Raw genomic sequence first — 23,063 nt, 5'->3', positions numbered from 1 at the left:
CTTTTAAATAGTTTAGTTTGCAATTTGTCTTTTAATAACAATGATTTAGATAAGTTCGTTGCATGTTTCAATTTAAAAAGCAATGGTAATTTAAAAAAGTTAAACTTTAAAAAAAAATTATTTAAAAATGATTTTATTTAAGATTATTTAACTGATTAACATTATTTACATTTAAATGACCAAATCTGTTCTGCTAATCAGACGCAGTGTATCCACATAAATTATTTTATGTCTTACAAGTCAGACATCTACATCAGTTTTATATGTAGCATTTAACATAGACGAGTTAGGAATGGCCAGCAACAACCGGATACTACCATTATTTCTTGGCTCAATGAACCATTCTCTTTACCCTCCATCATCTCATACTTGCAACTCTAGTTGCTGCTTCCATTTCTGTAATGATAATGGGGTAGGGTAACATTGCCACAGTGTAAACCACGACTGCCATAAACATTTCCATTGTTGCTGCCACTTCTTTTCACAGCACCATTCGATTAGTTTATATATTCTTGACATACTTTGCCCCAGTAATTTACTTTCTCTGTCTCTAAAAAATCCCAGTGTTTATTTCTTTAAAAAAAAAAATGAAGTTATATGAAATAACTTATGACAAAAGTTTTAATTAGTTTCTAACGTTGTCATATACACATTGGCTATGGCTATTATCTGCCTCTCTTTCTCATGTGCCAAGTGAATTGGTAGACTCTTGAATATTATTTGATACTAGAAGAATACCCGTTCCAGGATGGGTAAAAGTATTTCCTCAACCAGAAATCTTACACCATTTTTATATCCCTTTAGGAGGATTATATATTATTATTACTACTAAATCTTATGTTTATAATCTTTATTCCAATTGTGATCAAAATCTATGACATAATTTTGATTCCAGTAAGTGCCTAACACGTATACAGTACCCCCCCCACACACACACACACACACTACTTTGCAGTTCGATTATCATGGATTCGCTACTTCACGGGTTTTTGAATATATTAATATTGCTGATTTCCACCATAAATCCATAAAAACCGTGATAATCGAATATTTATGTACAGTACTGAACTGTAATAGTGTATTGTGCAACGTAACAAGTGTTACAATTTTTTTTATTATTGTACATGAAATGTATCAATGTATTTGGAAAATGAATGAAAATATAAATGATTAAAAAGGAGAAAAAGTAATTTATAGCCATTTGTTTAATCTCCATTAATCAGTTTAATATATTGATATCTTAAGTCATCTTTAATGGAGTTAAAATATATCAAAAGCATCTTGTGTATATTTATTATTTCTGCTTGTTGTGTATAAAGTTTTTACCATCATAGAGGTCTTTGTTATTGTTTGCCTTTCTTGTAGGTAGGTTGAAGCTATTCTCTTGATTCTTTTCTTGGAATTAATCATTTAAAAATGTTACTGAAGAAGGCTATGCTGAATTTTAACTTAAAATATACTTTATTCCTCTTAACTACTAATTCCTGAGCTAGTTGCATCTGATGGACCATAATTAAAAAAAGGTTTAAATTCCCCTTTGCTATTTTTGCCAATAAATTTGATTCGATAACTTGTGTATTTGATAAATCATGTCTCCTCTTAACTTCAAAAACACTACTACTACTACTACTACTACTACTACCATTTACTATTTTTTTCTCTATCAATAATAATAGCAATGAATCAAATATATTAAAATATTGTTTTTACTACATATAACAATATCTCAATATATTTGATTTTTTTGATTTTTTTCAAATGATATTATTTGAATTGTATTAAATGAAATTTTATTTTTATTATTAAATACTATTTTTCTGTTTTTTTTCTTTTCTAGAGGCTTGTCGATCCTACAATGATTGGCTTAAATCTTCGACAGCTGCATCTGACTGCAGCTGCAGCTCAAAAGGTAAATTCAATTTTTCTTTGTCTTTTTGCTGAGTATCAACATTTCAGAATTTGTATTAAACATATAAGAATAAAACTTAATTGAGGAAACAAATGTTTAGATGTTTAAAAGCTGCTCTTTTACATTATTAGGAAAATATTGCATCCTTTAAGTCTAAGATAGAACTGAGATACCAGATTTCGATGAATCATCTCGTTTGCTTTAAAACTTTCAAAATTATGTGAGTTTATTATAAATTGATCACCCATTCTTAGCCTGTTCTTAAAATGTTTAACATCTTGGGTATGACACAAAATACTAATTTGGGATGTTTGCAATATCTATTCTAATCTGAAGTGACAGTACAAGCCAAGGCACTAAATATAATCTATCATTTTCTAGATGATTTACATACAAAACATGTTTATAGCATGAATAATACTTGAAAATAATAAAAATGAGTAACATTTAAAGACAAGCAGAACCCGTTAACTGGCGTTGCCCGGTGGAAGTCTGCCTCCACCCTCCCTCGCAAAAAAGTAAACTATGGTTGTTGTTGGTGGATACTGCAGTCTCTGGAAAATTGTGGACACTGACGGCCATGGTCGAAATGAAATAATCTGGCTTTCATTGGCAATTAGTGATGATTTGGAGTGATAACATGCAGGTATTGTTTGAATTTAAAAAAGCAATTAAGGGAATGCATAAATCAGTATGAATTAATAAAATTACGAAAAATTGTTCATTAGAATAATAATGTAAAGTAAAAGCAGAAGTTTTAGAGGTTATGGATTCTCACTGTATTGAACTGTTTAGAGTGATGGACTTTAGTGGTAGCAGTCCGAGCTGTTTCTATTTGTTGTTCAAGTCTTCCTCTTCTTTTCAACTCTTCCACCAATAGTATTAAATTAAATTTTAGTTTTATGTTGTTGTTTTTTTAACGTGAAAACAAAATAATTATGACTTTTTTTTTTTTACTTCACTTCTTTGAACATTTTCATGTTAAGAACGGCTTTCGGAATAAACACCACCAACCTCCCCATCTTAGGAAGGGCGTTTGGAATAGATGCCCCCAACATCCCCATGTTAAGAACAGCTTTCAGAGTAGACAACCTCCTCCCTCTTTTTTTTTGGGGGGGGAGGGTAATTCCTCCAAATTTAACCGTGATAATCGTTGTCAGCATACGCACCTGCAAATGCTAAAGAAAAAATGGGAGGAGGCAGTGTCGGTAGGGGAGAAGTAGATTTGTTTATTATGCGTGTGTACAAACCTGGCAGCCAGTGAATTACAGTGCATAATACAGGTCTTTATATCTCTATAAATCTGAATGAAATTTTCTTAATCAGCATAGTCAAAAACTTACCTAAGTTGTCATACTAAGAAAACTGTGGAGGTGAACCTAATGTACAAATTTACCCCCACCCCCACCTAACAAAAAACAAAACAAAAAGTTAACATGCATGCAATCTCAAGAATCAGTCTGGAAAAGAAAATTAAATAAAATACTCCACTGGCAGCAAAATTCGTGGAACAACAAGTATATAACAAACAATTAGTTCCCTATGTAATGAAATTTATGTTAAAACTGTAGCGTAGATGTAAAAAATTGGTGCATGAAATAGCTTAAAATATTTCAATATTAGTATGCATAGAAAGAGCTTGATGAGCTAAGAAAGAATCTTTTTAAATCTTAAAAATCTGATTAAAATTAAGGAAGTTATGACTATTTTTGTGCCTCACACGTTTGGATATTTTCCCCTCTTTAAGACTATATGCATTCCGTCACATTTTTTACACTGCTTTTTCAGTAAAAGGCAAGATAAGTTACTTATCTACCTAACTGAATGTTTTTAGTGTTTTTATTTAATGAAACATGTTTATTCAGCTCAAAAAACATACAGTGCTTACCGATGTATTGGAAAGTTAAAAATGGCGGCCGACTATCTCTTTCACGCGGGAAGTTTGGGAAAATGAGTTAAGAATAAAAAACTAGTCAAAATATTGTTAAAAACCCGCTGAATATATATCTGCCTTTGTCACGGTAACATATATTGAGTGAGTTTCTAACCATATTTTGTCTAGTTTTTTATTTATAACTCATTTTCCCAAACTTATCGCCTCAACGAGAGAGTCGGTCGCCATTTTAAATTTTCGATAAAACACTGTTCGGTAAACACTGTTTTTCGAGCTGAATAAACATGTTACATTAAATATAAACACTAAAAACATATCCAGTTAAGTAGAAAAGTAACTTATCTTGCCTTTGATAACATTTATTTGTTATATATTTGTTTTTTGACAACTTTTTTAAATCTATGTGTATAGTAATACAAACGAGATTTTCATACATCTTTTGATTTTGAAAAAAACATTTGTGGCTGTTCGCAGTAAAACATTGTTTTAATTCACTGTTCAAAACTAATGCAATGAATAAAAGTGTATGCAAGCTATATATCTACAAAAGTTTATTTTGTTTTTTTAACCATGTTTTTAAATTTGACCAGAAATGTGAGAAATTATAATGGATTCATAATGTTGAATTGGTTGGGATTGTTGTTATTATACATTCTGAAAACCGAATAGTTCTAAACTAATGTTATTCTGATAACAAAATAGCTCTAATCAAACATATCAGAACATTTATATTCATATTTTCATGTTTTTCTTAATTTGTTCGTGAATAAAAATTAAAGAATGCGTGTTGTTTATACTGTGCTATGACTACTACTACAGCTGCTGCTACTAATACTAAATTAATTTGACAAAACTCGAGAAATAGAAACATTTTTTTCAGGTAGGTTCTTTTAAATTATTATCAATTACCACGGTCCTACTCAACATAGAATAATACTTTTAATTGATAAAGATAGTAAAAAGAATGATTTACTTACTAGTGGGTGTCTGATGAAATATTTTTTTTCAAAATGTTCGATACTCGTCATATTAAAGTCTTATTTTTAACACAGCAGAAAAAGAAATGGTCAAAAATATTTTGGACACTTGACAGTATTAAGATTAACACCTCTTCTGATTGGTTTCCAAATTTCATAACGAAATTCTTCATACAATCATGGTACGGGCCTTTAGAAAACAGGGAGGGTCATTACAAAACCTTACCGGAAACGCCATTTTATGACGTTCACATTTTTATCGCTTTATTTGCTTAAAACTCTTAAAATATATAATGTACATTCATATTTATTAATTCATTTGAAAGTATATTCATTTTCAAACAAAACAGTAGTAATTTGAAGACTTGAAGTGCTTTGGTTTGAAAAATATGGCTATTTTAGTAGAACTACCTTGAAATCTGTGATTATCCAAAGCGTTATTTTCATCCGTGTGTATTACTACATAAAACCAGACTCTAATTTTCAAACATGCCAGCAGGTCTGTCAATTGAGGTATGGAAGCACAAAATGGATATAATTTCCGCTATTCTTCAAAACTGCTTGCTTATATATTTGGGCAAAATATTAAGATATTTTTTTGTTTATATAGTTTTTCAAGTATGTTTACATTTTGTTTTTTCAAATATAGTTTATTTTTGTTGTTTTTTTAAGTGTAACTATGTTTGAAAAAAGATATTAACAAAAAATATCTTAATATTTTGCCTAAATATATAAGTAAGTAGTTTTGAAGAATAGCGGAATTATTGTATCCATTTTGTGCTTTCATTACCTCAATTGAGAGACATACCAACATGTTTGAAAGTTAGGGTCAGCTTTTATGCACAATTACCAAAACATCTAATCGTCAAATGGAAAAGTAAATGCCAAAAAAAAGCAAAGGAAAACATGCTTTTTTTAGGGCAGGTTTTTAGGGAAGAGGGGGATAGTTCTGTGTCGGTATTTTGTACATGTTTACATTCCCAAACCATTGCTGTGTTTGTATTTTTTTGAGTGTTCCAAACATGCAAGCAAAGACAGGACGTTATGTGTATAAAGTTTTTTACTTGTGAACCTTTTTTTCCAGTAATTAAGGTTATCAGTATTTTATTGTCTGTTTATGAGCGGTTAATGTTTGCATTGCTGGGTAATGTTTTTTTTCTTCGGCATAAAAAGAAATGTAAAAAGCGAGCGAGAGAGAATTGGGAAGAATATATACAGAGAGAGAGAGAGAGAGAGAGGGGAAATAAAAACTGGAGGAGTAAAATGTAAGAAAATGAACGCAACAATTTACTCAGATGGCAAAAGTAGGTATCATTGCGACGCCATATTTGAATGGTACTTTAGCATTCGTTTAGCATGCGAATACCATTAATCCAGTATATAATATCAGAATGAGCGCATTATTCTTGGGAGATTTTATCAATTTTGAGTCAGAAAAAGGAAAGATAATGTTTATGAGGTTATGATCCAGTTATGAAAGGTGAAGGCACAGTATATGTATAATATGTATATTTCCTAGCCGTGTTGACTGGGGGGGGGGGCGGTAGGAGGACTTGATATTTAAAGGGAAAAATATTTCCTCTAAAGATGGTTGCGATTGTGATGGTGTTGCTTCTAGGATGAAATGTAGGATTTTATTATAATGACTAAATGTGTCTAAAATTTTGTTCTAAAGTTACATAAGATTGTGGTTAATAGTCTAGACATAATAAATTTGTATGTGGCATCTGTTGTTGCAAACCTATAGTACTTTGGTCTAGAGGGGAATTTCTACAATCAAAATATTATATGGAGATAATAAAAATAAGTAAATGTTAGATGATAATAAAAATTAGCAAACTTTTGAAGCAAAAAAACTTGATACAAAATTACTAAAGTTCACATTAACCCCAGAAGGATTGTGTTAGTACTAAACACTCCAACTAAATGTATCATAGAATTATGATACAACGTTCTTCACTTCAATCTATAATATCTCTTATAAATTTGTGTGTTTTTGTGTATTTATATTCATATTAAAAACTCTTTTTTCTATTTATTTAAAAAGAAAATACAACTTTCTTATATATGGGTTTTGGAATTGCATTCACTAGCAAAACATCTAGCTAATTCATTCATTTTAATTAATTCCCTATTAGTTTTTCGGTTTTCTCATAGGATGATCATCTTCAGTTAACTATTACATGTAATTATATTCATGCAGAAATTCTACATAATTTATACTTGCATAATATTTGCGTAAAAAATTCATAGTAAACACAAAACTCTTTCCATATATGTATGCATATATATTTTTGTTTTTAAAATTTTGCCTACCAAACTCCTACAATTTTTGGTCTACAGACATGAAACTTCATATATAAGGTATTTGAACCCATGCAAAACTTTATATTTGGGTTTTAATCCAGGAAAATCAGTGCAAAAGTGTGAAAATTAAAAAATATGAAATTTGCCAGGTGAAGGTCGAATGACGGCATTACGAATATGCATGCATAATGTAGTAGCTATTGGTTCATGTTTTAATTTTTAGCTTTGCAGCAAACAAATCTTCATAGCTCAATCATTAACAGCAGAAGATAAAATAAATCATAAGCTAAATGTTCTAGTTTCGATTTTCGGTGGTGGCGCACAAATTTTTTAAAAAACTTTTTAAATCATTACTATATATTGGATCCAATATAATCTATAAATATAAAAGCAAAAATGTATGCATGTGTGTTCGCTTTTTCTGTGTGTCTACAAAAGGCTTCTTTCAGAGAAGCGGTCGGTCGGTTCACAACTATTTAAAACTTTTTATATCACATATAAATCGTAATATCTCACAGTTAACGATGAAGCTCGCCTGTATTTGATGTGCTCGATTTCGGGAAGATAAATATTCAACATTTGTCGCTCGCCACATGTGGGTTAGTCTTTTTCCTATAACATCTTGGGGGGGGGCGTTCAGCAGTAAATACTATCCCGCAGTCAAACTTGACCTCATTAACTCATTAAAATGGGCACCTGCTAAATCCACGTAATTAAATAAATTCAAACGTGTTTCCGTTAGCATCTCGCGGTGGGGCAATGGTTAACGTCGCACTTTTTTTTTCCACACTGGAATTTACAACTTTGCCTCAACGGTTCGGGTTCGGGTTTGATCCTCATACTTACTTTTTTTTTTTTTACCCCCCCCCCCCCCCCCCCCGGTGTTTCCTCACACACCTCCAAACACCCGGGCAACGCCAGGTACCCCTCGCTAGTCTATAATATAAATCTCACCTCTCTGTTTAAATGTATGTATGTATGTTTGTATGTCTGCCTAAAACTTTTGACAGAGGCAACAGATTTTCATGAGATCGGTATCATTTTGAAGCTCGACCCTTCGGACGACAAATATCGAAAAATTGGACAAAAACATTAATTTCTTCACCCTCAACTCGGCACTTTTCTGCAGGGAAGGATTGCTTTTTTTGATGATATTCTCGAAAATCATTGCTGCTTTTCGATTGTCTAGCCTTAATTTAAGCCTATGTCGCTTCCGGTTTAGCGATGGGCACAACAGCTAACACATCATGTTTTTTTTTCCACTTTCTTTTTCTCTTTTGTGGTATTGGTTTGAGCTTGCCACAATTTTCTTTTTCTTCTTTTTTTTTTTATTTTGCTCAATCAACACCCTTACACGCACTGCTACTTTCTTTTCCGCCTTCGCATCACGGGTTCGAGCCTGCCTGCTGCCACTTTTTCTTTTTCTTTTTCTGCTCATCACACACCTCTAAACACCCGAGCAATGCTGGGCACTCAGGCTAGTCTTCTATATATGAAAGACAAAAGCGGCGCATACATTTTTGTATGTCCAGCAAAGGCTTTTTTCGACGGGGTTCTCAGGGGAGGGGGGGGTTTACTATTTCTTAGAACTATTTATATACTCCCTAGATCATAATATGTACGATTTGCGAAGGGACGTCGTGTCCAGATTTATTTTGATTGACTTTTATAAAATTCGCACGATTCTGTTGTGTCGCGTGTTTGTTCGGCTTTTTAGTATAAATAAAGTAAAACTGATGACGTGAAGACGATTCCCCGGCCTTCCCCCTGGGGACGTCCAGAAGCAATTGAGGCATCAGCTAAGATGTTACATTTTTTTTTTTTACCTTCTTTTTCTCCTTTGCATTACGGGTTCGAACCTGCCTGTCTACTACCACTTTTTTTTTTTTAACACCTCTCTTCACCTAAACTGCCTACTGTTGTTTTGAACCCCCACTACTACCACTTTTTTGGGGGGAGGGGTCCTTACTACACCACCTACACACACCTTGGCAACGCCTGGTAACCTCGCTAGTATAATGATAAAATCTGCATTAATCAAAATATATTTAAGTGTATTTTATGACCAGGCAATTTCAGCCACCCTGCTGTAGTGGCTAAAGTAAGGTTCTGTTCAGTCCTAGATGACACACTTACCCAGACTTTGCCTTCTCTTTTGAGAAGGAGTTAGTTTATTGCTAATCACTAGAGGTGGCCCTATCAGGGAATACTGATGGAACTTTTCAGGCCTTTTTTTGTAGGCCAGTATTAGGATTTATTCTAGTGCACTGGCTTTTCAAAATTATGCCCGACCTTGTGTCTCATTTTTAAGTATGGAGATAAATAATATAAACAATTAAATATACATATAAATAAATATATGTTTTGTTCTTTGGATTGCTGTAATGATTGGATATTAAACTTTTTCTTTAACTTTTTTATTCAGTTAGCTATATAATTTTAATGCAAAATTATACCCCTTCTAGCTAGAAATTCTGTGAGGTCATTTTGGTAAAACATCAGTCGAAATATAAAGTTGATTGACCATTTTTATGTTAAACACAGAAAACTGAAATACCCTCCTAAAAATTGAATAGGTTACTTAAAAACAAAACAAAAAAAATGTGTTTATAAACTGAAAATTCGTAATTGATAATATTCCAAAGAATAATTTGCTAGTTCTATGGTCTTGTGCGATTTGAGTGGTTAATAGTATGCAAAATATGTTGTTGCTAGTTCTATGGTCTTGTGCGATTTGAGTGGTTAATAGTATGCAAAATATGTTGTTGCTAGTTCTATGGTCTTGTGCGATTTGAGTGGTTAATAGTATGCAAAATATGTTGTTGCTAGTTCTATGGTCTTGTGCGATTTGAGTGGTTAATAGTATGCAAAATATGTTGTTGCTAGTTCTATGGTCTTGTGCGATTTGAGTGGTTAATAGTATGCAAAATATGTTGTTGCTAGTTCTATGGTCTTGTGCGATTTGAGTGGTTAATAGTATGCAAAATATGTTGTTGCTAGTTCTATGGTCTTGTGCGATTTGAGTGGTTAATAGTATGCAAAATATGTTGTTGCTAGTTCTATGGTCTTGTGCGATTTGAGTGGTTAATAGTATGCAAAATATGTTGTTGCTAGTTCTATGGTCTTGTGCGATTTGAGTGGTTAATAGTATGCAAAATATGTTGTTGCTAGTTCTATGGTCTTGTGCGATTTGAGTGGTTAATAGTATGCAAAATATGTTGTTGCTAGTTCTATGGTCTTGTGCGATTTGAGTGGTTAATAGTATGCAAAATATGTTGTTGCTAGTTCTATGGTCTTGTGCGATTTGAGTGGTTAATAGTATGCAAAATATGTTGTTGCTAGTTCTATGGTCTTGTGCGATTTGAGTGGTTAATAGTATGCAAAATATGTTGTTGCTAGTTCTATGGTCTTGTGCGATTTGAGTGGTTAATAGTATGCAAAATATGTTGTTGCTAGTTCTATGGTCTTGTGCGATTTGAGTGGTTAATAGTATGCAAAATATGTTGTTGCTAGTTCTATGGTCTTGTGCGATTTGAGTGGTTAATAGTATGCAAAATATGTTGTTGCTAGTTCTATGGTCTTGTGCGATTTGAGTGGTTAATAGTATGCAAAATATGTTGTTGCTAGTTCTATGGTCTTGTGCGATTTGAGTGGTTAATAGTATGCAAAATATGTTGTTGCTAGTTCTATGGTCTTGTGCGATTTGAGTGGTTAATAGTATGCAAAATATGTTGTTGCTAGTTCTATGGTCTTGTGCGATTTGAGTGGTTAATAGTATGCAAAATATGTTGTTGCTAGTTCTATGGTCTTGTGCGATTTGAGTGGTTAATAGTATGCAAAATATGTTGTTGCTAGTTCTATGGTCTTGTGCGATTTGAGTGGTTAATAGTATGCAAAATATGTTGTTGCTAGTTCTATGGTCTTGTGCGATTTGAGTGGTTAATAGTATGCAAAATATGTTGTTGCTAGTTCTATGGTCTTGTGCGATTTGAGTGGTTAATAGTATGCAAAATATGTTGTTGCTAGTTCTATGGTCTTGTGCGATTTGAGTGGTTAATAGTATGCAAAATATGTTGTTGCTAGTTCTATGGTCTTGTGCGATTTGAGTGGTTAATAGTATGCAAAATATGTTGTTGCTAGTTCTATGGTCTTGTGCGATTTGAGTGGTTAATAGTATGCAAAATATGTTGTTGCTAGTTCTATGGTCTTGTGCGATTTGAGTGGTTAATAGTATGCAATATATGTTGTTGCTAGTTCTATGGTCTTGTGCGATTTGAGTGGTTAATAGTATGCAAAATATGTTGTTGCTAGTTCTATGGTCTTGTGCGATTTGAGTGGTTAATAGTATGCAAAATATGTTGTTGCTAGTTCTATGGTCTTGTGCGATTTGAGTGGTTAATAGTATGCAAAATATGTTGTTGCTAGTTCTATGGTCTTGTGCGATTTGAGTGGTTAATAGTATGCAAAATATGTTGTTGCTAGTTCTATGGTCTTGTGCGATTTGAGTGGTTAATAGTATGCAAAATATGTTGTTGCTAGTTCTATGGTCTTGTGCGATTTGAGTGGTTAATAGTATGCAAAATATGTTGTTGCTAGTTCTATGGTCTTGTGCGATTTGAGTGGTTAATAGTATGCAAAATATGTTGTTGCTAGTTCTATGGTCTTGTGCGATTTGAGTGGTTAATAGTATGCAAAATATGTTGTTGCTAGTTCTATGGTCTTGTGCGATTTGAGTGGTTAATAGTATGCAAAATATGTTGTTGCTAGTTCTATGGTCTTGTGCGATTTGAGTGGTTAATAGTATGCAAAATATGTTGTTGCTAGTTCTATGGTCTTGTGCGATTTGAGTGGTTAATAGTATGCAAAATATGTTGTTGCTAGTTCTATGGTCTTGTGCGATTTGAGTGGTTAATAGTATGCAAAATATGTTGTTGCTAGTTCTATGGTCTTGTGCGATTTGAGTGGTTAATAGTATGCAAAATATGTTGTTGCTAGTTCTATGGTCTTGTGCGATTTGAGTGGTTAATAGTATGCAAAATATGTTGTTGCTAGTTCTATGGTCTTGTGCGATTTGAGTGGTTAATAGTATGCAAAATATGTTGTTGCTAGTTCTATGGTCTTGTGCGATTTGAGTGGTTAATAGTATGCAAAATATGTTGTTGCTAGTTCTATGGTCTTGTGCGATTTGAGTGGTTAATAGTATGCAAAATATGTTGTTGCTAGTTCTATGGTCTTGTGCGATTTGAGTGGTTAATAGTATGCAAAATATGTTGTTGCTAGTTCTATGGTCTTGTGCGATTTGAGTGGTTAATAGTATGCAAAATATGTTGTTGCTAGTTCTATGGTCTTGTGCGATTTGAGTGGTTAATAGTATGCAAAATATGTTGTTGCTAGTTCTATGGTCTTGTGCGATTTGAGTGGTTAATAGTATGCAAAATATGTTGTTGCTAGTTCTATGGTCTTGTGCGATTTGAGTGGTTAATAGTATGCAAAATATGTTGTTGCTAGTTCTATGGTCTTGTGCGATTTGAGTGGTTAATAGTATGCAAAATATGTTGTTGCTAGTTCTATGGTCTTGTGCGATTTGAGTGGTTAATAGTATGCAAAATATGTTGTTGCTAGTTCTATGGTCTTGTGCGATTTGAGTGGTTAATAGTATGCAATATATGTTGTTGCTAGTTCTATGGTCTTGTGCGATTTGAGTGGTTAATAGTATGCAAAATATGTTGTTGCTAGTTCTATGGTCTTGTGCGATTTGAGTGGTTAATAGTATGCAAAATATGTTGTTGCTAGTTCTATGGTCTTGTGCGATTTGAGTGGTTAATAGTATGCAAAATATGTTGTTGCTAGTTCTATGGTCTTGTGCGATTTGAGTGGTTAATAGTATGCAAAATATGTTGTTGCTAGTTCTATGGTCTTGTGCGATTTGAGTGGTTAATAGTATGCAAAATATGTTGTTGCTAGTTCTATGGTCTTGTGCGATTTGAGTGGTTAATAGTATGCAAAATATGTTGTTGCTAGTTCTATGGTCTTGTGCGATTTGAGTGGTTAATAGTATGCAAAATATGTTGTTGCTAGTTCTATGGTCTTGTGCGATTTGAGTGGTTAATAGTATGCAAAATATGTTGTTGCTAGTTTTACCTCTTTTATTTCAAATATTAAGAAATAGGATTTAGTTATTACTTTACTCCTGAAAAGGAGTTATGAGTTTTATTTTTTCAATCCACATTATCTGTGTGTGTCTTCATTCATACATACCTTATCACTTTACACTCATTTCCAAATTAAATTTGTCTGATTGCTAAAAATTAAATTGATGAGTTGATGGTGTCACTGTTTGCCAAAAATATAGTTTTTACCGATTCCATAAGATGTCATGACTCGAATTCTGTTGTCATTTATTACATTAGTTTTTCTTTATTTGAAAGATATAGTATTGTTTTAGTACAAAGAAAGATGGTGATAAGCAACTGTGGAATTTCTACAGAGATCTGCTAGTAAACCATAATTTCTGTAACCTTTTTTTATATAGAATTTCTTTTGCATATTACCAAATAGTGAATAAATATTGTACTTATAATTGACAGTTGATTTAAAATTTTTATCCAAGACATAAATTATAATATTTACTTATTTTTAACACAGTGAAAAATTACTTTTAACAAATTAGATGAATAATCCTTTTTTGCCTCCAGCTTTGTTACTTGGATTTATTATTATTATCATCGATCTTTTATAGAAGGAAAATAAACAAAATATTAAAACACTTGTTAAAAAATTTTGAACTAAAGCAACATTTACAAGACAAAGGTTGTAAAATCATTTTTTTTCTTTTCTTTTTTTTTTTTCCAAATTATTGAGTCTAAAAACAAATTTAGTGATTGGAATTCTTATTATTTAGTAGAAACAGAAGCTGTATTAATGTATTTGTTAAAGAGTTGGAAACAGAGGCCAAAAAAATATCAAAATATTTTAATATTATGACTATCTCTGAAAAAGATAATATTTGCCTAAATATAAATATTTTGTGAATTTTTTGTTACTGTTTTTTTTTTTTTTTTTTTTTTGCTGTTTGGAATATATATTTCAGCAATCAGGATTTCAATCATGTTACTATTTTTAAAAGCAAACAAATAATGTTAAAGACAAAAATTTTGAAAATATATTTGTTTGCTTTTTTTTGTTTTACATCTGAATCCTAAATATTTGATTTCTTATTAATAACTATTATATTTATAATAGTTTTTAAAAATTAATAGAAAAAAATAGAAATAGAAAAGTAATTAATTAGAAATTAAGAAAAATAGAAAAATAATTAATAGAAAAAAAAGAAAATTTTTTAAATTATTCTTGGTGATATTTTCAAACCTACCCTACCATTCACTAAAATATTTAATCATTTAATTTGAAACTATTTCAAGTTATTCTAAAAGTAGTCATATTTTTTCATTAGAAAGAAAAAGTACATAAGCAAATTAAATATATTTTAAATGTTTTTCTCATTTCTGAAAATTATGTAAAACTAAAAAAAATAATTTTTAATTTATTTTTATTTTTTGTGCAGGTGGCTATGAGTAAATTTGAACCAAACCAGTACATCGCTTACGATAGAATGAATTCTAATTTAAAAATTGTGAAAGACAGGTAAGTATGTATACATAGAGAACATAGACTCAGCATAGCCCGACATAATTAAATGAGAAACTGTGTCGCTTTATGGGCATAATACCATTTTATCTGTTATATTAGAGTAAACATTTGCATAGTCTGTTAATACCTCTTCACTTTAGGAATTCATCCAGTAAGGAAATTTACTTCAACAACTTAAAAAAGAAAAGGTGAATATTTGAAGATATGCTTGGACATCTTTTCACTTTTACAATTGACTTAAGGAGATGAAGATTTTGATATTGTTCATTTCTCATCCTCAAACACAGCTTTATCAGTTTTTCTAACTTGTTTGTCAGATACTCATGTTTTAATCCAAACATATAAAACTTTGTAGGTGAGTTATTTTGCTTCTCTGCTTTCATCTTAGTGGCATTGTCCATGAGTCACTTTGGCTTTTTGAGATAGCTTTTATGAAGAAAACCAACCTTTTCCACAGTAAACTTGCCTGAACAAGCCAAGGATATAGTTTGTTTTTGTTGATTCATATGCACCATAAAGTGTTTATAATTGGATGATATTTCCAACTTTGAACAGACATTTTCTATAAAAAGATTAAAATTTGTTTCTTAATCAAAACTGTTTAACCTGTTCATTTTTATGAATAACAGAAAAGATATGGTTTAAAATTGTTAGTACCTCATTAAGATCTAATATAAACAAGATTACATTCAAAGGATTGACAAAAATACATTTTATCAGTTGATACTAGATGGACCTTTTTCTAGACTATTTTAATGATTTTTCTAGACTACCAACCTATTAATTAGTAGTTCTAATATTAAAGTCCGACTCAATTTCCCATAGAAATCTTAAAAAACATCTAGTCAGATCTTGCATAAGATGAAGGTTATATAACTAAGATGACCAAATGTCAATTCCTATATCTCACTTATTAAAAAACTATTAAATTTCTTTACATAAATTTATATAAATGAATCTATTACTACACCACACAGAATGAACTTATGTATGTATCTACATTTCTAATTTAAGTAAATGTAAGTTAAGTAAATTATTGATATCAGAGTATTGTCAAGCTTTTCTCCTAATGTCAGAAACAAGTCAGAAGATTGAAGAATTGAATGGTGTGAAAGTTCTGCTGCAGCCAACATACATTCCAGAAATGTCTCTATCTGACTAAGGACTATTCCAATCGGTGCAACATTCATGAAGCGTTACCAATTTTAGTTTTTTTGGTGAAGAAGCCTGTCAATTAAATTTTTAATTAAAATCTAAACAGTTGCTTCTTTGACAATTTTTGCATTAACATGGCGCATAAACTTTTTCTTCAACCTATAAATAACATAAAAAAAAAAAAGAAACAAACCTGGATTTTCTTGATGAAGTTTCTGTTATGAATCGAAATCTTGAATTTACTTTTAATAAATGTTTATTTATTGAAAGAGATTCTGCACTTGTTTTGTCGTTAAACTGTTAAATTTTAACATTATGCTATATTTTCTCATTTATTTTAAAATGTATTTAAAGTTATGGTTTTATTTTTGCATTTTTCACAATTTTATATTTTTAAAACATTAGAAAAATCTTCAACAATGATATTTTTTAAACATCAAAAAACTAATTTCAGGAAAAAGCCAAATGTGAAAATAATTATTTGGTGCTGCCATAGTCTAATATAGAAGCAAACAACATGGTTGATGCCAGGAATATGCATGCATTATTTAAAATTCAAATGGAAAACTAATTTGTACTTCTTTATCAAAATAAATTTGTGTTCTGAGAGTTAAAAAAACTAATTAACAAAAATAGGATACTTTTTTCATCTCTGTAAAGAAGCAACTTTTTTTTTTTTTTTTAATAATCTTCCTTTATTTGCTCATAATAGATGAGATTAGATATTTATAGAAAAAAAAGATAACTCATTAGAAATCACTATTCTTATAACAATAAGAATTATTGTTTAAAAATATATATGGGAGATCGTTAACAATAGTGTATCTTTGCTATTTTGAAAATATTATTGCTTTCTAAATTAATTACATTCTTTTATCAGATTACAGCGACCTCTGACCCTTTCTGAAAAAGTTGTATATGGACATCTGGATAATCCAAAAGAACAGGTACTTCTTTTTATTTTCTTATAAATTTCTAGATTCAGCAGCAAAATTTTGCAGGCTTCTAAAAAGAATTTATTTAACATGACACTACGAGATGTTACTCAAATGTTATGCTTTCTCAAATGGGAACAATATGAAAATGATAAAACATGTTTTCAAATTGAAATTGTTCTTCAAAATGTTTTTTTATCAAAATAATTCCAAACAAATTCCAAAACAAATTTCATATTACAACTTGATGAAGTAAAACAAGATTAATTATTAAAATTTATAGAAATGAATCAGGATAATAAGAATTCTGTTAAAAACATATATATATATATATATATATATACACATACACACATACATACATACAACCTTATTATTACTGTTAATGCTACCACAGGAAATAAAGTTATCAGCTGAAAAATAGAAAATGTAATTTGTTGTTGATAAATTATTTTGCATATATATTACGGTCTATCCATAGAAGTTGACCTAAATAAGAAAACATTTAATTTCTTGGATATATCCCTTAATTTAACTTCTGAATCTTACTCTCCTTGCCATAAACCTAATTGGAATCTATTTTATGTGCATAAACAATTGAATTAATTAAAATCTATAATTAATTCAATAGTAAAAGTTATCTCAAAAAGGATTTCAAATCTGTCAGCTGACAAAAAAACCTTTGACCAATTTTCAACGTTTTACAACAATGCTCTAAGGAATTCAAAATGTACAGATAATATAGAATACAACAAAAAAGGCCCTATGGTGAAAAAGTTCAAATCAGTAATTACCTATAATATGATCCAAAAGACCAGTTATAACAATATAATACAATCTATCCTGAACAAAAATAGACCCATCCCAAAAGATGCTAATACTTATAGAAATTCTAACCACAAACAAAATAAGAAAAATAAATGACTAAGATGAAAGAAATCCATATTGTTCAATCCACCTTTTAGCTCAAATTAAAACAAACATACCTAAAGAATTTTTCAAAATAGTAGAAAACTTTTTTAAATACCCCCATAAGTACAGTACATTATTAAACAAAACTCTATAAAAATATCATCAACTATGCTGAATTTAGCGCAAACAATAATATCATCCAATAACATCAAATAAAAACAGCTCAGACCCCTCTCTCTAATACTGTAACTGCCAAAATAAAGACCATTGTCCTCTAAATAATGATTGCATACATAAGGACATTATATACTCTTGCACGGTGACACAACTACCAATACTTGAAGCCCATCCAATTACATAATAGCCAATAACTTCAACCAAAACATGCCAGCTTTAGTAAACCGCATGACTACATTAAATAACAGCCCACAAAATGATTCCTATAATGATTTTCCCACAATCCGCAACAGATTGACCAATATATACCTGACTCTTCTGAAAGTTATTCAATTCAAAACCTCCCGATTTTAAATACCAATCCCGATATTAACCTAAATAGGCATTTAAATAATGAAACTAAAATAAAAACTTACACATGCCATCAGAACTAAACAAATTAAATTTCATCTCATCAGACCATAGGATATGGTTCCTGTAATCTATGGGCTTTGTTGACATGTCTTCAGCAAACTGTTTGTGGACTTTCTTGTGTATTGCCTTCAGAAGAGGCTTCCTCCTGGGGTGACAGACATGTGCACTAATTTGAGGAGTACAAAGATAAGTGTGTCATGCCTACAGTCAAGCATGGTGATGGGAATGTCATCGTCTGGGGCTGCATGAGTGCTGCAGTTGTTGGAGAGTAGCATTTCATTGAGGGAAACGTGAACTCCAACATGTACTGTCAAATACTGCAACAGAGCATGATCCCCTCCCTTCAGAAACTGTGCCGTAGAGCAGTTTTCCAACATGACAATTACCCAAAAAACACATCCAAGACAACCACTACTTTACTGAAGAGGCTGAATGGACTGGCCGAACATGTCTCCAGACTTGAACCCAATTGAACATCTTCAAGACATCCTCAAACAGAAGGTGGAAGTGTGCAAAGTCTCAAATATCCATCCGCGACATCATAATTAAAGAGTGGAAGAGCATTCCAGTCGCTACATGTGAAGCTTTGGTAAACTACATGCCCAGGAGAGTAAAGGCAGTTTTGGATAACGATGGTGGCCACACAAAATATTGACAGTTGACATGTTGTATGTTAAAATTGACAGCTTTTCCTAAGGGGTGTACTCACTTTTGTTGCCAGGGATTTAGATTTTAATGGTTATATTTTGAGTTATTTTTAGGGAAAATAAATTAACTCTGTTATATATGCTGCAGACAGACTACTTTTCAATGTGTCAAAAATCATTTTTTCAGTGTTGTCTCATGAAGAGATATACTTAAATATTTGAAGAAATGTAAGGGATATACTCACTTTTGTGATACACTATAAATATATATATATATATATATTCTTTCGATACATTCTCATATTCATTTCGAGATATTCTTGATTTAAATTAAGTATTGTATAATGCATATCTCATGAAGAAATTGTTTTAAAATCAGGTCTGTTTGAAACCGTTTAATTTGTATTTGGTAAAATGAGGCATGCTTCAATGCGGACTTGAGGGATGCCTTGGACATTGCCAGAAGATGGAGCGAAACGCTATGATGATGATTTGGTAAAGCGTTTGAATGATGTCTGTGCTAAAACTGTCCCTTTCAGAGATGAAGAGATGAATCTGATACTTTTCAAGCAATATTTTAAATAAAATTTTAAAATTGAATTAGATTTAGAAATTATTAATATATATAGTATCTTGGATTCATGAAAGGTGGCGAACTGGAATAAAAATTCTCAGTGCAATGCGAGAATAAAGTTAAAAAAACTCAAACCAACATATCAAGTCATTTAATTTATTTAATATACGAGTGGGTTTCTTCAGGTACATTTTAATGGCTTGCTTGAAAAAAGAAAATTCACATCATTTTGGTAATTTCAGGAGTGAGCAGATGAGGGAGGAGAGGTTTTCCATCCTATAGGGAAAAGTAAAGTAGCAGACAACATCATCTTGAGAAAGATACTAAACTCCCTCACTGAGTTGATCATTCAACATGGTTGGAAAGATGGCCTGATCGTCGAGTTTATTTATAGCAGAGAATTTGAATGAAATCTTTCAGAATTTAAAAAATATGATCATGAGTTAACTGACAATCTATAAGTTAAACTTTATAGTTTTTTCCAATTCAATATTAAAATAAATTATAGGAATTAAAAAAATAAGTCCCCATAAGAATATGGCAATACTAGTTGAGATGTCGTTATATGACAGTTCATCATGGAAGCTTTTTTAATGAGACTGTCAATTTTCTCCATTCAATACTCTGTACTCAGGACTATGTTTTGACATTTTTTTATCAGCTTTGTCTCGCAACCTTACAAGAGTACAGGTTGGACATATTTGTTGTATGCTAGCTCATATGCATATGGGATCCTTTATTTTGTAAAATTGTTGACAATTGCCTGAAAATTCTTGATATTATTTTCTAGTTGTGTCAGTTTTTGTTCACTGGAAATTGTGTTAAGGTCAATGAATCTATTGACTCTTTCGACATCAACAATTTCTGTTTCCATAAAAGTTAAATTTTGACCATCGCTACAAATGAAGTTACTTGCATCTGTTACATGTACAAGGTGGAACGATAAAGTTGTTGCCCTAAAGAAAACAACACTACAGTTTTATTTTAAAACTTTATTGAAAAAATCAATTTAGGTAACTTGATTATATAGTAGAGCTGACATCTTTCAATGTAGCCATCTTCAGCCTCAATCACCTCCTCGATACCCGTTCGAAACTGGGAGCATGCTTTTTCCACAAGTGCTGGTGGCAGTTCAGCAAATACTTGACAGATGTCCGCGATCAGGCCGGCTTTAGTGTTGTGGGAGGTCATGTTGGTGATATTCTCGATGTATGACCAAAGTAGTCCAGCAGGTTCAGGTCAGGGGAGCAGGAGGGCTAGTGAGAGAAAAGTACAAAGTCGTGGCACTCTTTCTGAAGTCAAGCTTGGGTCTCTTTGGACTTGTGGGCTGTCTCCGAGTTCTGCTGTCACATTCAGGGCCTGTCAGTGGCCACCTAATTACACCAGAGGATCACCACACTCTTCAGCACATCCAGGTACACTTTGGTGTTGACTTTCAAGCCGACTTCAAAGATGTGAGGTGGTATGATGTGCCTCACTTAAAACCATAACCGTGGCCGGAAACTTTGTTGATCTATACCCTCAAGCATTGAACCGTCCAGATTTGCATTTTGAATGGAGCTCTACACAACTGGCCAACTAGTAGATGATCTTCAACAAAAAAAGAAAAACAGTTTTCATCAAATGGAAATGTAATCATGTTATCTTTTCTAGGGCAACAATTTTATCGTTCCACCCTGTAATCATTTAAAAGTTGGAGCAGCTTTTGTTACATTTCATTTGATGAAATTTGAGCCAATTTCAAGCTTACAGACACTACATGGGTATTTGCCGTGTGAGACAAATGCTGTCTTTTTATTTTATCTTCCTCATATTAACCCGAAAGCTTTTCTAAATTCAAATTTTCATTTTTCTGTCACATTAGGTGCAGAAATAACAATGTCATTTACATGCAGAATCTCTCACAAAGAACTACTTCTGCATCTTTTCATGGATGATTATGAATAAGTTAGGACTAAGTACTGATCCTTGGTACATTCCTACTGTTATTTTGAGGAGGCTAGATCATAGCAGCAATCAATTTATCAGTCACTAATTGCTCAGGAACAATTCTGTTTCTAAGGTCACAGAAAATAATTTTTCTTGACATCTTGTTAAAGGCTTTTTTTTTTTTCTGGATCAATGAAAACGTAAAGAAACTACTTTTCATTTTGTAGCAACATCACAGAGAGGTGGTTGTAGAAAAAGCGTGCTCGTCATTAGAAATCATTTTCTGATGACTAAAAGTAAAAATGATTCAGCAAGTTTAATTTGTGTACATTTTCATAAATATTTACAAGATAAAAAGACAAATTGTTTGAATTGAGAAATCTGTGCAAGTTCAAAATTCAAAAATATAGAAAAATCTTTATGATGTATGTACCCATCACAGAATGAAAATGTCATATTCCAAAAATTATGTAAATTGCTGAAATAGTTCTTTTTTAATTAAGAAAATCAAGATTTATGACAAAGTGATGCATATTTAATAAAGGGAGACAACACAGTTTGAACTACTGAAATTTTAAATCAGTTTTGCAAGTGATAAAAATTGTAAAAAGTAATTTTTTTATGTAAAAAGAAACTACTTGATCAATTGACATTTTTGTTCCATGTAAAAGATTTTTCTGTGTTTTTTTTTTTTAAATTTCGTTGAATTTTGTATAAGTGGCAAAAAATCTGTTGTAGCCATTCAATTATTTAAAATTTTATTAAAGTTTGATAAAATTTTGATAGCAAAATTAATTTTATTTTAATCGCTTTTACAATTCCAGGATATCGTTCGTGGTGAGAGCTATCTGAAACTTCGACCAGACAGAGTGGCTATGCAAGATGCAACTGCACAAGTAACTAAAATTTCATTTCTTACAAAAAAAAAAAATCATTTAAAAATATCTTAATAAGGACAACCTGGCATTATCGAGAGAAATTAACAACAAAATAAGAGTTAAAAAGCTAACATTTTTAAATTACTCTTTAGTGTAACTGCTTACCCCTCTCTTTTCTAACCCTCTGCTTACCCTCTCCTACCCCTCAGTGTGACTGCTTATTCTTGCTTTTACCCTTCTACCTCTCAGCTGACTGACACCCTCTTCCTTTCTACTCTCACTCCTCCTTTCTATTCCTCAGCAAGAATGCTTAATCTCTTCCTTTTTTTTCTCAGCATGACTAATCTACTCTCCTTTCTAATCTTGAGCATGATTGACCTTTCTTCATTCCAACCTTCATCAGATTGACTGCTTACTCTCCTACTTCCTAAGGACTGCTTACTCCCTCTATCACTTCACACATTCAATTCTTTAATTCTTAGAATTTTTGTTAATTACCTGTTTACAGACATGATACTAATAAAGGAATATCATGAGAATATAATTTACAAACAAAATAAAATGTGTAAATTTTAAATTTTAGCATGGCCAATAATTTCATTACAATTCATTTCTTAAATCATTTTTACTTTTTTTCTTTTTCTTAAAAAAAAAAATAATTTCACAGCTTTTGTTTAGAGATATACTTCACCTACAAAGAAAACA

General features: G+C 31.5%; 1 protein-coding gene across 1 annotated transcript in view; it reads left to right on the top strand.

The window, feature by feature from the left end:
* The window catches only part of LOC145291995 (putative aconitate hydratase, mitochondrial), a 100,620-nt gene that overhangs the window by 20,930 nt on the left and 56,627 nt on the right, over positions 1-23,063 (top strand). Inside the window, exons 2-5 of the mRNA XM_080137972.1 lie at positions 1,838-1,909; positions 14,652-14,731; positions 16,773-16,839; positions 22,305-22,376. Of these exons, the coding sequence (XP_079994098.1) occupies positions 1,838-1,909; positions 14,652-14,731; positions 16,773-16,839; positions 22,305-22,376 (291 nt within the window). The remainder of the gene's footprint in view (positions 1-1,837; positions 1,910-14,651; positions 14,732-16,772; positions 16,840-22,304; positions 22,377-23,063) is intronic.

The sequence above is a fragment of the Euprymna scolopes genome, chromosome 13, assembly GCF_053919585.1.
Source record: "Euprymna scolopes isolate OS-2025 chromosome 13, ASM5391958v1, whole genome shotgun sequence".
Classification (NCBI taxonomy): Eukaryota; Metazoa; Mollusca; class Cephalopoda; order Sepiida; family Sepiolidae; genus Euprymna; species Euprymna scolopes.
This window is presented reverse-complemented; position numbering and strand designations above follow the sequence as displayed.